The following is a 16,135-nucleotide window of genomic DNA, read 5'->3' as shown; positions in this document are numbered from 1 at the left end:
CTTCTGAGTGGGCAGGCCCTTAATTTCAGCAAAATAGTTTCATATTTAAAGATTCATGTTATGCCACACTTACAGACTCTGGAGCTTTGATGAAGACTTTGGATTTCCCAAGCTGGTATTGGTCAGGATCCATGTTGACTGACTGAAGCAGGTGGAGAACTCCTTGTTTCTCTTCTCCTTTCCAGGAAGGCCAGGTTGCTTTGGTCAGAATGGCGTACCTTAAGCAAGGAGAGGAGATTAAAACCTGCCCTCAAACAGCAGCAAAATACCACTGACCCTTAGTCAGTATTACCCTGGGAGGAGGGTTGGCAATTTTGGCAGGACTTGCAGAATCTTGGAGTGGGAGAAGATGCACAGTATTAAGATATTGATTGTGTAGCAAGACCAAACAACTGCAGTGAGAACGGCAACAGTGTCCAGGAGTCTCCAATTTCCAGATGCTAACTAACTATCTGGTAACTGCAGTAGTTAATTGCAGTAAGTTCTGCTGTGATCTCCTTAACTCCAGGGCAAGGTTATTTACTAGCAATGACTTACGGTCCAGATTTAAGTATCTATACCCTTGGTATTCTAGATTCGTTCCCAAGCACGTGGCCAGTTTCCTACTCAAGCCTTCTCTGTCTTATTCTTTTTTTAATGCCTTAAGCTTATTTGAGTTATATAAATCATGCTTATTAGTAAAACTATTCAAATAATGAAAAAAGTGATGAAGTATGAAGTTCAGTTTGATGTAATTCCCAAGTTCTTGTTTCTTAAGAAGATTTAGGCAGCTCCTAATAAAATGTTCTCAAACAATCACATAAGGAATTGTTAGAAAATTCATTAAGGGAATGTTCATTGCTCATTCTTGTCATATCTAAAATGCTATCCGGCCAGGAAGCAGAAACAGTGTCATGCAACTTAAATAACAATACCACATATGGAAAAATAGCAAACCATTTAAAAGGAACATATAGCAAAAAGCAAACACCTCTGAATAGCAAATATATGAAAAGAGAAAGCTAACTTGTGAATAATGCAGTAGGATTCAAAAGGGTCTACTGATCTTATAATGTTTCAATCTATTATTAGTTAAATGCTCAGGTACTATGCATGATGGTCTAACAAAGTAGATCTTATACCTTCTGAAATACACATAATCTATGTCAACAGACAATATGTGCACTTATGCAATTTATCAGTATTATGGGATAAACAGATGCAACCTAGTAAGGAGTTATGAGTTAAAGTGTATTTAATTAACAGCCCCTTTTGCAGGTTCATCACGTACTGCCAACAGTATAGTGGTAAAGGTGGGTTTAAGCAAATCTGAATTTAAAGGAGCTGATGTTAATAAAGGCATTTGAAACTGCTACCTTCCACACAACAGAATTTGACACTACATTGCAGCATGTTACAAATTCTTTCCTCCAGCTTCTGAGCTGTAAAGGAGGACAGAGGGAAAAACACGACTTAAGACCTTTTAATATAAGTAAAGATCTTGGGTATAAAATAAGAACACATTTGAAATTCTCTGTTTTTGTAAACTCTAATTAACTTCACACATTTTACTGGTGTGACAAGTCTACAGGGCAGAAGAAACAGATTATTCTGTAACATGCATCAATTAAGCATTTCACAGTTTTATAACGTGACAATTCTATCATTGTTCACTGCTGTTTAGAAATAGCACTTTCCTCTAATGCACTTGTGCATGCTTCCCATTAAACTGGTCACGGATCCATGCATCTAGGTTTTTCAAGCTTGTGCAATTTGATCTTCCACAGGATTTCGGCACAAATACTAAGCGTGTTCTTAAAATGCTTCTGAAACAATTCCACATCATGACTGCCCCCAGAAAATTATCTACTATAAATACACAGTAAGCAGTTCGGTCCTATGTTTAAATATGGGAGTATGGAGTTCAGCTCTCAGATCGGTTATGCTTTCAAACACATAGGCCTTTTCAGTGACTGTGGCTTTTTGCATGCAAATGTAAATTTTGTACAGAAAAGTCTATTCAGCCCAGAAATCTCCATTTATATGGAGCTGCCAAGGAACGCCCAATGAAAACAAGTGTACAAGCATGCATTTCCTGTCCATCCCATGCCTCAGCCCACTTTTACTCACACTGACTCAGGGTGTCAGAACAGAGCTTGTTCTGGATGCTAGGGAACTGTGAACGGAAAGGTTGCAGGAAGAGTTTTACTCTCATAGCAAAATATTAAATTTAACAAGACTAATTTGAAACAAGTGGATGAATTCTGTAGAGAATGGTTTCAGATGCCTGTGGGTCTCCTGATATAAAGTGAAGCATAAAAATCTGTTCACCTTCCAGAAGTACCATGCGGCTTTCCTTTGTGCAGATGTGTCAGGCAGATTTCTAGACCTGCACAGCCCTCACAATCACTGTTCAACAACCGTGGATGCTAGATCTAATACACATTATTAATTTGTTTTTCTGTCTTTGTGACAGTCTGTGTTAAGTAATGCAACCTGAAGCATATTCATGTTTACATGTCTGGGCTTGAAGATTGCGAAGAAAAGGGGATTTTAAATTGTTCTATAATGAAAACTGAGTCCATACTTTCAGATGTTTTAGGGCTGCCTATTACTAGATGATTAGAACATTCTCCTTATTATCATGAAGTATTATCAGTGGCTTTGTTCTGATGCTGTCTGATTAATTATACTCTGTTCCTTGCAACAACTGATTGGATTTTTTGTTTTATATTCTCAAACGTAACACAGACTTCCAACAAAAGCTGATTTGTCATGTAATGCCCCAGCTTGGGCAGTTATTAGCTGTACGTCTCAATTTTCTAAAAAAAACCTAGAAGCTGAATGTTGCATAAATCTTGAAATTGCTCTTATTTAAGAGGATTTCATTAGCTAGTGGAGGTAATTAATAATCTTAACAGCTGGTCCTAAGACACTGAAAAAAGGATTGGTCTTACAGAGCTCTGACTTGCTTTCATTCAGTGAGCAGCTGCAGTGGTTTGAGTTTTAACCATTCCCAGCTGTTTGAACACCAGTCAAAGGATGTAATGAGCAATTTAAGCTAAGGTTATTCTTTACACTTGAATGGCAGGCATGTACTTCTTTACCTATCTTTTGTCATTGGGAAAGGAAGAGTTGGGAGAGCTACAGCAGAAACACTTTAAACAAAGGCTAGCAGCCAGACACCCATACTCCAGGCTCTGCAGCTCGTAACTCTGAGTTCCCTCAACAGTTTTTAACTTTGAGGAACCCTCTCATAGCACTACCAAAAGAAATGAGGTCTTACACAACTTTCAGAGACACAAAGCCAGTCTTCAAGACACTTTCAAATCTCTGTGTAACCTAGATCATGACCAAGGTAAATGGGGAAAAAGGAAAGTGTAAGTGGGAAATGGGAAGTTTTCAAAACTTACAACTTCTTGTTTTCCTCCTCATCATGTAAACAACTGTGCTGTAATACTTCAAAATTAGTAGTACCTTACCTCTGCAAAAACTTCTTGAAAACCCGCCTGTAGGCATAGCCAGCTCTTCTTACTCGAATATTTTCTTTCAGACCTAAGTATTCCACTTGATGTTTTACCCTGTGAACAAAAACAATGCAAGATTTACAATCAGCATATTTGTGGATTGAGGTATTCTTAAAAGTCCATATGATGTTTAAAGACTAACTTCTACAATTCATGCCCAGGTATATGAATGATATTCTTGCACACTACCATGCACACTGCATGGTAGGAAAAACACTCAAGGCAGGTAGACTACATTACTGAAATGTATGTAGCAAGTTTATTTTTTCCAAGTTTAACTTCCCATCTCCTAGCTAATTTATGTATAAATTTCTTAACTAATATTATTACCCATGAAAGGCCAAGTAACTATTACCTATACAACTACATAGCTGGCATCCAAGGGAGCGGGAAATTGTTCTGTGTTCTTTTATTGTAGGTTTCACCTACGTTTTACATAGTTCAAATATCAACAGTAGCACACAGTAGCTCTTTTTCAGTTGTTCTGGAGGAGGGACCAAATCTAGTGGCTGGAGAAAGCCCCAGATGACACACTTTGATTACACAAAGAATCAAGAAAAAAAAAAAGTCAGGCCACTATATTAATGAAAAGCTGGCATTCCTCCTAATTATAAAAAAAGGATTTGAGAATAGGTACAAGACTGGCCAAAGCATGCCTGGTAAACTTGTTCATGGCATACTTTAATTACAAACAAAAACTGAGCTAGTACCCTCAGAAAGCGTTAAGGGCTGTGGAGGGACTCTGCTGCATATGTGAACTGAAACATCATTATTCCAACACCATTACCATTCCCTCATGCAAAACACGTTCATTTAGGTTCTAAACAGGGAACAAATATGCTCCCATGAATCTCAAAGCAGAAAAACAGCAAAAGAAAAAAAAAGCCTCCTTTTGGCACCTTTTCCCCTTTCTGGAGCTGTGGGACATTATTTTATGTTCCTTCTTACATAACCTGCTAGCGTACTGTTTAATGCTTGGAGATTTGATTTGAAGAATTTCAGTTAGCTTCCTTAACAATAATGTATGAGTCTTGCTGTTTTCCTTTGCATTTCTTTAATTTCTTCATGTAAGTCATGTTGTTGGAAGAGGCGATGTCAGTTTTTAACTCTGAAATGTTGTGTTTGGGGGCTTCTGTTGCTGTTCTTTTATAGGGCAAATTATAGAAGCCTTAGCTTTCAGTCAGAAATATGACAGTTAAGATTTTAGACCTGCAAGTTTAACAAAAATATATAAAAGAGCATTTCTTTACATATAATCAAAAAAGCAAGCCTGTGAGGAGCCATTTAGTATTGTTTTGCTTACTAATTCTCTGATTTTACAAAAGATTTTTCAAATCCTGAAAAACTCTCAGTTAATTCAATGTCATTTCTCTAGCGATTTTGAAATGTGAAATTTCAATATGAAGTGCATCGCCCATTGATTTTTTCCTTTTTTTTGGTTGAGACATTCTTTTCACATGACTCATAGCATAAAGGAAAAGAACTTTTCAAATCCCATGCTACAAATGACAAAAGCCCTTCAGTTATTTCTTCTTTTTAAAGAACAGTTGTGAGAGATACTTTATTAAAGGATGAGTGATACTGCTCTTTTAGCTTATAATAAAGAATACTGCACATTTTAATCTTGCTGTGTTCAAGGAGTAAAGTATATTTTGTACCTGCTCCAAGAATTCTGGTACAGTAGAAAGTTGGTGGACAAAAATACACTTTCCTGTTTATAGCTTTCCCTCCTGTTCACATCTGGAATAATGCACTGGAGCAACAGTATTACTCCCATTTTCTTACTGTCCTGCCAGTATTAGTGTCCAGCAACAGAGAATTTGAGACATTTTTCTGTTTTTCCTTTTCTTTCTGAGAAAAGGCACACTGAAAATCTCCCTCCAGGCATCAACCTCAAGCAGGTCAGGGTCTGGGAATTCAGCTAATGCAGCAATTTTGAATACAAGTCCAAGTGGCTGTGCCAGGACCTGAACAAAAACACATTTCAAGAACACCCCAATTTTTGGAATAACAAAGGTATTATACAAGGCTCAGATATTACCCAAGGTCTATGTTTCAGTGCTAAATATTCTGGAATTATTCAATAGCAGTAGAATGCTGGAGTGGCATGGCTTCTGTGAGCATGAAGTAAGACAGGCTTTGTGAAGTGGTTTTTCCTTTTTCAGTAACATTTTCACCATCTAGTAACATGCTGCTAATAAGCAGATTAGATATACTACTCCCATCACATTGACTATGGCAGCACATGAAAATACAGTGTTAGGTGATCACAGAAGAAAAAAAAAACCTAAACCAACCTTCAGCAAAGAATCACATAAACCTACATATGTTTTGTATTTCCCTCAACACAGAACTTTCTCACTGTAAAATCATGAAACAACAGAATTAAACTCAAGCTTGACTTGTCATACACATGTAAATTTATCTTCCCCAGATATGTCACTAACTGCTACAGCATATGTATCCTATGTGAGGTCCTAGTGTAATATATGGGAAATCATAGTTTGAAATGGGAAAGAATGTTCAGATTTTGAAACAGGGATGAAGGATTACCATTCTAAGAACTACTTCCATTTGTGTCTGAGTTTGATTGTATCCTATCAGCAGCTGGTGCATTTGCCAAATATCATTCTCATTACGGGAAAAGAAGAAGAAATCTTGCCCATTTCTGCTCCAAAAGGGGTTTCCTGAACATTTGCCTGTTCTCAGGACTAGGTTTTTGTTTGTTTGTTTCATTAGTATCCTAGCAACACCTTCCACGATAATAGGCCCATTTTCCAATATGTAAATGATTGATTTTAAAAGGCCCTCAACTTCTAGTTAAAAGTTTTAGACATTCTTTATCCAGGATCACTTACTTTCCTCCTTTGGTCCCCAGTATCAGCGGAAAATTAAGTAAGTGCTGCATAGTAGGATTTTTAAGGGTGGAAAAGCTAGAGAAAGAGCATCTACATTTACTGCCAAGACCTAAAGGACGCTTTGAAATGCAGTCCCAATTGTGGCTTCTGTAAGTGCTCTACATCTGCATGTAATGGGCTAGTCTGCATGCCAAATGGCAGGAAGTAAATTCTGGTGTGGTATTGATATGGTCAAGAACACTTTTTATCAGACTTTGCAAGTTGTTTCACTGTGATAAAAATAACCATGTGCTTTATCAGCACTTTTACCAATACTAGAAGTACCTGGTACATAGTAATAAATGTTATCTCTATTAGGACCTCACATAGTATGTATGCTGTACTGATCACCTACCTCAGTGCAAAAAAGAAGAGTATCTTTTTTCAGATAATAGGAAGATGCTATAAAGCATCATATAGTTAAGATGCCTTAAAACAGACGTGATGAACCAAACTGATGATTTAGATGTCTATTTAATGTCTATATAACCACCCAATATGATATCCTAGTGACTTCTCTTTAAAGAACTGGCTAATGAAACTTAAAATCAAGAAGTAAAAAAGGAACCTTTTACGTTCTTGGCTATAGAGACTTTTTGCTAAGTTTGATACATAAAAGCAGATACAGACATCCTGCTGGCTTTTTAGCTACCTAATAGAAGCTGTTTTGAAAGCATAAAGCAAAACTTAGAATTGATGTATAATCCACTTGGTGTGCAAATTCCATATGGAAAGCAGAGTCTTTAATATACCAACTGTGTTACTGTTGTGAAAATGTTGATTATTCATAACTGATGTGAGAAAAGCTAAGAACTGCACATACTAACCCCTGATTTAGACCAAGTGGCCACAACTTATCTTCAAACTTTAGGAGAGGTCATGCCAGATTTCATTTCTGAAGGCTTTAGAGTATCTAGTTCTGTTTGTCTGTAGGCTGCATGATTACAAATTATAAAATTTTGTGGCTTTTTTTGACTATTAGCACTGTTTCTCATCACATACTCTGCTTATCCATACCTGCTCTCCTCCCAGTCTCGGGACTTCTTTGTTTCATTTGGTTTGATGCAGCGGATGTAATGGGGTGTACACTTCATCAAGGTGCCAACAAGGTCATTTGCTTGTTTCTGTAAAATTGAGGGGAAACAAGAGGATCTGAGCTGAACAGGGTGAATCCTGTGAGAGAATTCTAAAAATTATTAATCATCTGATGATGATTCAGTTGACTTTAGTCTTTCTCCAGAACAACCCAAGTGTCTTGGGATACTATACACCTCATGAAAAATTTATCAGTTAATAGATAAATTATCTCCAGCTCTGTAATATACTTAAACTACTATATAAAAATATGGAGTTACAAGGAATGCATCACGTGAACTTCACTGTCAAGGTGAGGTATGAGGAAAGACATTGATAAAATACCAATTTCCGAAGTCTGCAACTGTGTAATCTAAGCATATATTTTACAACCAGTCCCCAAGAAGATGCTCGCCTTCTAACACTTGCTGCCTTATTCAAGGCACATTATGGTCAGTAGAAAGACTTCTGTTAACTTCAGTGGGTGTTGGATCAGGCCCTGCTGCATTTCTGCACTATAAAGAGACCAGTTCTCTGTAGTTAATTGTAGGACATCAAGTGGCTGAGTGAAGGGGTTCATTCATTATGCACATGCAAGTACAATTATCACTACCATCAACTGCTCATTTGGAAAATTCACTGCTGTAGAATGCAGCTGAACAAAACATTTAATGAACAGTGATGCTGGGCAAAACATTGTTCTAGCAGCTGAAACAATGCATCACTTTGCAATCAAGATACTCCTGATGTCTATCTTCAAAAAACATGTCTGGACAGTAAAAAACAGCACACACACAAACACACAACCATATATGCACATACTAACAAAGCAAAGCTAGACGTACTTTGATTTTACTGCCTGCAGTGGTAGGACGGCCCTTCTTGTCCACTTGAAGATTTTCAGGAAACAGAGCCTTGATAAAAGGCCTAGGAAAGAATTAATAAAATAGTGTTGGCATAAAAAGATAATTCAGTGCAGAAATGTCAAGGAATATGCTGCAATAGTTGACAATTGAGCAGAATATAAATAGCTATTTCTATTAATCTGGAGTATATCAAATCTATTTTAAGATTAGTATTTTCCACGAGCTTCATTCCTCTTAGAGATCCCTTGCTATTTTAGTGAGCCTTGGAAGACATGATACCAGACTTCTAGACTCGAAGAAGAAACGTGCACATCTTAAGAAGTAAGCATCAATTCATTAAAATACACAACAAAAAAAAAAATGTTATTTTATACATTAAAACCACGCCTGTTCTGAAAGAATGGCAAATCACTGATGGCCTTGTTTGAGGCCAAAACAAATGGCTGTCTTTATACCATTTGATTCTGACACTGCAGTACCTTACTTATTCAGATTTGCAGAAAATGAAGATCAATACAATGCAGGTGATACTGTTCTACTGCAGTGATGTCTTATTTCCACTTCTATACAAATGAGTTCACAAGTTGCGAAGTAGAGAAGTCAGGCCCTTTGCATCCATCTGAACTAACACGTTATTCCTAGCTTTAAGCAAGTTTTGCTTACGTACAAATCACTGCTCTGCATGAGTTCAATCAAGTCCATGAAAAGAACATCCCGATTTCTCTCGCAGAATCCATCCATATCATAAGATACCTGGGCCAAGGTGGAAATTGATTGTTTGTGGTAAGTTGAGAACCCAATAATTAAAGAAAATTTAAATCCTGTCCTTATCAGTAGCTGTTCTGTACTTTTTGGTTAGTCTGGTATAACTTAAAGATACTGCAATGATCACTAAATCTTTGCATATATTATTAGTTAACTCTTTCACAACAAACATAAAGGATTTTCATCCATGTATTTAAATTCAGGGAAAAAGACTGTTAGGGAGCTAGTGAATGGAATATGATACAAGTTAATTTAACACTGAATTTCATTGAAGAAAAATTTTTGCTTAATAAGGGTTTACTGTTATTAACTATAACTGCAGGAAATCATCAACAGTCTAAGAAATAAACCGAAAGAAGACAGAACTGCACATTATGTTTCCAGTTTTATTGATATGTCGTCACCTAGAGATCATTTTTATATCTGAATTCCTTAAATTTACTGCTACTATAACCAACAATTAATATTATAATTCATAAGACTAGGGGAATTTATTTATTACACTTAATATTAAGTTCTGGTTAGTATGTTTGATAGCAGCAAAGCCCAGTCTCACCTCTCCTAAAGTAAGGGACATATGTTAGGGTATATTTGTTCTAAGCTCCCTACATTGTGAAAGGAGGACACTTTCTCCTGAGATAATCTGGCTATTTAAAATCAAAACAGCCCTCTACAGGGCTTCCCCCTTCCTTTCATTACTGCTGTTCTTTATAAATACATTATGCAGAATTCAGTTATGACTTTCCACATTACCTTTCCAGCATAATGATGAATGATAAATCCCTGGTTCCAGCTGTTGAAATGTTCATGAGTCCCAATCTGCATCTGGAGTTTTTGAAGCAGTGTTTGGTCAGCTCCTTCTCCCACTGCATGCATTGTGGCACACACATCATCTAAAATACTCATAATCCCTGGGGGATTCTAATGCATTGGAGAAGAATAACAAAAACAGCAAAAGAAGTGAGGGGAAAAAAAAGTTATGATGCCAGTTTTTTACCCCCAAACAGAAAATGATCTTGGCTACAAAAACAGTAGAGCAAACTCACAGCAGGAAAAATTCCCCCCAATCAGGAGAGTTCACAATAGAGATTAATTTGTACATAAGTATGCAAATAATTTAAGGAGAGATGCCACTTTGTGTAATGATAGTGAGACAGTCGGAAACTAGAAGGAGAAAATGATTGCCATTAAAAAATAAAACAAAACCCCCCAAGTACCCAACATTTGTTTCAGTTTTTAATTCCTTCACAAAGCAATCTTTCTCATTCCTCCAAATGATAAACCCATATCTGAGGGCAATATTTAAACACACATGTTGTAGTTTGACAAACTTAGAGCTGAATATCTAAGATTGTGGCAGAAATCCTATCCTCTTCCTAGTTATCCTGATACAGATAGGAGATGGGCAAAATCTGACGTGCATTTAAGCACAAGTTATTATAGTACTTGAACTATTGTTAAAATGGTCTGGCTTACATGAGGACAAAGACCTAGCTGAAAAACAACCTACTTCTGTCCTAAAGGACAACTCAACATTTGTCATCATCCCAAATCAGAACATTAAGACTTTAAACTGCAGAACATTCTGTGGAGCAAAGACATAAAATTTCTTTTGTCTACAACACTTCCTAATACTTCCTCTTCACTTGTTCCTGCTTAATTTGTGACATCACCTCAAAGGAAGCTGGTTTTGTAGCTTCCCCAGACTGAAATACATCTCCCAGGGATGCAGAGAGCCTTATCTGATGTACAGTAAATACGTCATAAAGTTCATGATAAATTTAGGTGGATAAAATTTTAATTTCCATCATTATATTTTTTTTTAGTCATACATCAATCATGCTATCTTATGGTTCTCTTTTTGGTTGATATCTTAGATGACATGTATCTTAAAGCTCTTATAAGACATCTTATGTAAGATCTATATATAGGCTTAGTATGACTCAGTAACTGAACAACAGTATTTGCATTTCTCCTATGAACGTTCTTGACAGCAAAGCAGTTGCCCAAATATTTTAGAGAAAAATCTTGTTGTTTTTTCCATCTGTTTGTTCTAAACACTTACCACTTTGTTCTCTATAAGGTCACACACTATTTTGTTGTTAAAGTAATCTATTGGTGTCCATCTAATTCCTTCTTGCACGTATTCTTCCTGGTAAGTAAAAAGAAAGATGCAAATATGCCTTTGCACTGTGGGTGTAGCACTCGATTTCCAATGCACTACATATAGACAAACTCTGCACTACTCATGCTCAGAAAGACTTGTCAAATGTAAGACTGGGGGGGAGGTGGGAGGAAAGACCCTAATGATAGTTAAACCCAGCTCTCCGCTGCCTAAGAGATGACTAGGAATCCTTCTCTGTTTTCCCCACATATTCTTTTGTCATTCATAGCCCTTGAGTAGTTACTGAGAAGAGCAGGAATATTTAATCAGTGCATTTATTGTCAAAGCACTTTGCAAATAGTAACAAAGTGACTTTTACAGTATCTTGACAGTGCACCCAAGCATCCATATCTTAATCTATTTCAAAAATTAAGACTGTGACAGGCATATCAAGGATCAGACCCCCAAAACAACACTTTTAGAAATGCACTTGAAATGGAGACACAGATCTACTTTTTATTTATGTACACAATTACTGTAACCACAAAGATATCTAAAGACTGACTGGGGAAAAAATACGTGCTAAAAGTTAATTAAACTGATCCACTCAGTTGCATATATATGAGTTCAGCTAGACACTTAGCGGGCCATTTGTGTGCTCAACTGCAATGATCAGTTACTTTTATACAAAGGCAATTGTGTATGTGCATTCTTGAAAACATTGTCCTGAAGTTGGTGCCAGGCCTGAGCTCGTACAGTACACAATGCTCCTGTCTCAGCTGCATTCTGCCTGCCCTCCCATGCAGAAGCTCAGTCATGTAAAGGGACATTTTGCAGTAAGACTGTGAGCAGAGAACTGCAAATACTTTCAGAATTATTTTTTCTATTTGTCTCAGTAATCTATTTCATTCATATATATATTTAAAAAAAAAAAAGGGCGTGGAGGAAACTAAGAAAAGTGTTCCCATTTAACTGTGTGTCATGTCCAACAAAAGCACAGGGGTGGAACCAAGCTGCAGTTTTCCATTTCTCTCAATGAGTCAGAATGGGCAGCAAGTCTGGGCAGAGTCATATGACTGCATTAGTACACCGTATGACGATTCACTTCTGTGCCACTGTATTACAGAATAAATGTCTGTAGCTGATGTGGTTTAGTTTTAGGGTTAGCCAAAAACAAGTTGTTTTTTTTTTTCCTTTGTCTTGCTTAACAAGGCAAATTTTACTGTTAGCAGATGATGAAACTTCAGTTTTTCCACCAACTGAAAAAGCAATAGCTCATTTATGAATTCAAAAATAATAGATGTCTGGTTACCTGTTCTGCCTTCAGTGTCAGTTCAATAAAAATCTGCTGTAATTTTTCATTAACGAAGTTGATGCAGAACTGTTCAAAACCATTTTTCTATAGAAAAGGAAACAATTTAAAAATTAGTCTCATGCTTTTATATACACAATAATTCTCAGTTATGCTGGCAATAAGCTTCAAAGAAACACTGGCAATGATGGATGGGTTGCTGACTTTAAATCTGTGTAATCTCAGATCTTTCTTTTAAGATCAATGACCTAGTTTCTTTGAAGTTTCTTCAATACTTCATGTTTATTAAGTGAGACGTTAACAGTGAGAACTCAACGTCCAGGAAGCTGGGTTGGTTTGGTTTTGGTTTTTTTTTTCACTTTTATTCTGGCCACAGGATTTGGTTTTTTTTTTTCTGGTTTAGATTTTTTTGCCCTCTAAATAACAAAAAATTCTCCCAGGTCAGATCAGCTCAAACCATGAGTATTGCATTGCCTTACCTGGAATATTTCAAAGCCATAAATATCAAGGACACCAATGTTGTATTCTTCGTGGTCCTTCTCCATAGCCTTATTAATAGACTAATAAAACAGAAACAAAATGTAAAAGAAAGTGTAGTTTATATATTTAAAAGATATATTTGTTTCCTTAAATCCTGTAAGACTATTGGGTTTCTTCAAAAAGAACATATTTGAATGAAATACAAATATATGTCATAGGGTATTTTACTTTCACTTTTTAATAAAGTGTTATTAACAGCTAGGAAATGAACAGTATACTATCCTGTTTTCCAGGTTAGTGAGCCTTTGGATCTACTGTTTGTAAAAATCTTTCCCCTTTGGTGTAACTGGTTCAGTTAAAGAAAAGGAGCCAACAAAAAAAGAACAGCTTTAAGTCTGATACTTGATGCATTTTTCAGATGGTACTGTGAACCTTTTCACCTGCTTCTGTATCCCCCTACTTTGCAGTGTCAGTGCTGATATAGGCACGCAGTGGGAATTACAGAGCTGTCATGATGAGGGAGACTTCTGAGACACTAGCAGTGCCACCACGGAAAAGGCTTCTGCTTCATCTAGCCAGCATCTATGGCCAAAGGTAAGGTTTCTACCCCACTGATCCAGCCCAGGATCTCATTCTGAACTGCTGCTGCTAAGGTCTAGGCAAAGTAATGTACTGGGTGAAAGAAATGACAGACAAGAAAAGCAATGCAAGGAACATTCCTAGCATACTTGTACTTGTTTTGATACTTCAGTAGAATCAAGCAAATCCAACTTACATCCACCAAGTAATCAAAAACACGGGAATGAAGGGCCTTGGCCAGTGCATCCCTGGTGTAGCAGGCTTGTTCCACATTTAGTGTTACATTAATGGACTCAGATTTGCCTCCCCACTTGCTGTCCATCTGTCTGCTGGTCAGTTTTTCCTTTAGGCGGTCCTGGTTAATTCCCAGGAGAAAAGCAGGGAAAGCCAAAACTGCAAGAAAGATCAGGGTTGCTGGATTATGGCTTACAGACTAAACCAGTACAGAATGAAGGAAAAAAAATTAACTGTATCTCTAATAAACAATGGTGTAATCAGTCATGCAGCTTATAAAGAAAGAGGAGGGATTTATGTCTTTAAAATTTCCCTAAGCTCCCCAAGGACATTTTCAACTCTTCACTTACATGGATTTCAATTAACATAAACCACCTCAAAGTAAAAGAGTTGGCTATTTCTGTACCTTCAGTCTTTCAAACATGCAAGCTTGCTAAGGTCATAGTTTTGAACTATGTGGTTCAAATGCATCACTCTTGGAGGAGATGGAAATAAAACACAGAGCTCACACATTAAATAAAATTGACATCATTGAAAATTCTTTGTAAAACCAAGAAATCTTCAAAATACGATAAAGAGTATGCTATCTGCTTCCTAATATTTTTTCCCTTGTAAGTTAGGATATTGCAAAAAGTTTTCAATTGCCTTGCCGTTTATTTGGTTTGGGTTTTTTAATTCCTTATCCTGTAAGTACTTTGCAAATTCTGGTTTCTCTTGTTTATAAGTAAAGCAGAAAAATACATCTGTGCAATAAGCAGCCACAAGTCTAGTAGTGCATTCTTAGCACATGGTGCAGATGTTAGCTGCAGGTGTCACACACCTTAAGGAATGGAAAAATGGAAAAAAAAGAAATGGCTTGAACACATACAGAAATAGCTCCCAAGGGCAGCTCTTGGAGTTGGTATTGCACCTCTGCTAAACCACATAATCCTCTAACAGTGTTTCCTCCATGTTTCATTGCTTTCAGATCCACTTTATTGGTGTGAGGAGGATGCAAAATGATCACTAAGGCAGCAGCCTCTTGTGCTTTACACATCTGTAACATCACAGCATGATTTTGCTAAACCCTTCAGTACGTTAATCTAAAAATATTTTTTAAACTGTAATTGGCCACCAGCTTTCTGCATTCTGATTTATTACCATCAGCAAGCTGATTAAATTTACCCTAGGGTACTAGGAACCACACAACTAACCAAAGCTGAGTCACTGGCATCATCTCTGGTAACTCACTGAGTACTCGGGTTGAAGAGCACATGAAAAGGTCAAACATCATATGCTTTAAAATGGAAAAGAATGCAGGCAATTATAGACCAAATATGCTCACATATTTGATGTGAGATGCCAGACTAAGTATTTAGCCAATACTAATGTAAGAATTTATAAAGATAGTACAATGGTAAGAACCACCACGCATACCTCAGAAATTCTTCCTTCACAGTGCTAGTAATTTACTGTAAAGGAAGAACAGCTGGACATGACTTGATATAACTTCATGTTCTTAAGATGCCTGATTATTTTCCCTAGATAGGGACCATAGAATTACCATCTAGAAATTACTATAAAGCAGGATGTGTATGTAATTGAAAAAACGATCCTCAAAAAGTAATCAACAGCATTCTGTGGAACAGTTCTACATACCATCTGTGAAGAAAAGCTGGAAAAGACTAGATTCACTTCATCTGTTTTCAGAAAGTGAAAAACAAATCTCTCAATACAAGTGTAAAGAGGGATGGTTTAAATTGTTTTATGTGTCCAGCAGAGAAAAAGTAATATTTGGCATGATTAGCAACATGGAAGATTTAGAATAAATAATGAGAATATTTTTCTCAACTACTAATATAATCAAGCACTGTAACAGACCATCTAGTAGTAACCACTGGGAGTTTTAAAGAAGTATTTGTCTAAATGTCTGTCAAGAATGGTCTGTATAGATTTGATTCTGACTCAGAGTAAGAGACTGGAGTTTTTGGTGTCTTGAAGAATGGCCTTTGCATGCTTTTCTGCAATTGGCTATATAACAACAAGAACACTATTCACCGAAATCTTTTTATTATTTCAGACTTATGCAAAGCATGACTTATCAGTAGCCTTTCACTGTGTTTTCTCTTTCGTGGCTATCCAGGCTATAAATGCCTTACTATTTAGTTGGCTAGGACAAACAGTAAACTGGGGGGAGCGTTAACGGAAAGAGAAATGAACCCAACTTGCAACTGCATAATGCCAAAATTGTACTAGACATTGCTTTTTCTTCTCTCGCTTCTTTAAAATGCAGTATGTTTATGAATAAGTTCTATATTCATTCTATCTGCTAATTTTTT

General features: G+C 36.7%; 1 protein-coding gene across 1 annotated transcript in view; it reads right to left on the bottom strand.

The window, feature by feature from the left end:
* MYO1E (myosin IE) overlaps window positions 1-16,135 on the bottom strand; it is a 91,825-nt gene that overhangs the window by 29,412 nt on the left and 46,278 nt on the right. The window contains exons 10-19 of the mRNA XM_009643835.1: window positions 13,780-13,976; window positions 13,004-13,084; window positions 12,525-12,611; window positions 11,174-11,260; window positions 9,862-10,029; window positions 9,011-9,096; window positions 8,323-8,404; window positions 7,421-7,527; window positions 3,462-3,560; window positions 74-218 (exon numbers count right to left, since the gene is read on the bottom strand). Of these exons, the coding sequence (XP_009642130.1) occupies window positions 74-218; window positions 3,462-3,560; window positions 7,421-7,527; window positions 8,323-8,404; window positions 9,011-9,096; window positions 9,862-10,029; window positions 11,174-11,260; window positions 12,525-12,611; window positions 13,004-13,084; window positions 13,780-13,976 (1,139 nt within the window). The remainder of the gene's footprint in view (window positions 1-73; window positions 219-3,461; window positions 3,561-7,420; window positions 7,528-8,322; window positions 8,405-9,010; window positions 9,097-9,861; window positions 10,030-11,173; window positions 11,261-12,524; window positions 12,612-13,003; window positions 13,085-13,779; window positions 13,977-16,135) is intronic.

This window comes from Egretta garzetta, unplaced genomic scaffold (genome assembly GCF_000687185.1).
Source record: "Egretta garzetta isolate BGI_Z169 unplaced genomic scaffold, ASM68718v1 scaffold287, whole genome shotgun sequence".
Taxonomy (NCBI): Eukaryota; Metazoa; Chordata; class Aves; order Pelecaniformes; family Ardeidae; genus Egretta; species Egretta garzetta.
Note: the sequence above shows the minus strand (reverse complement) of the source record. Positions and strands in the feature narration are given on the sequence as shown.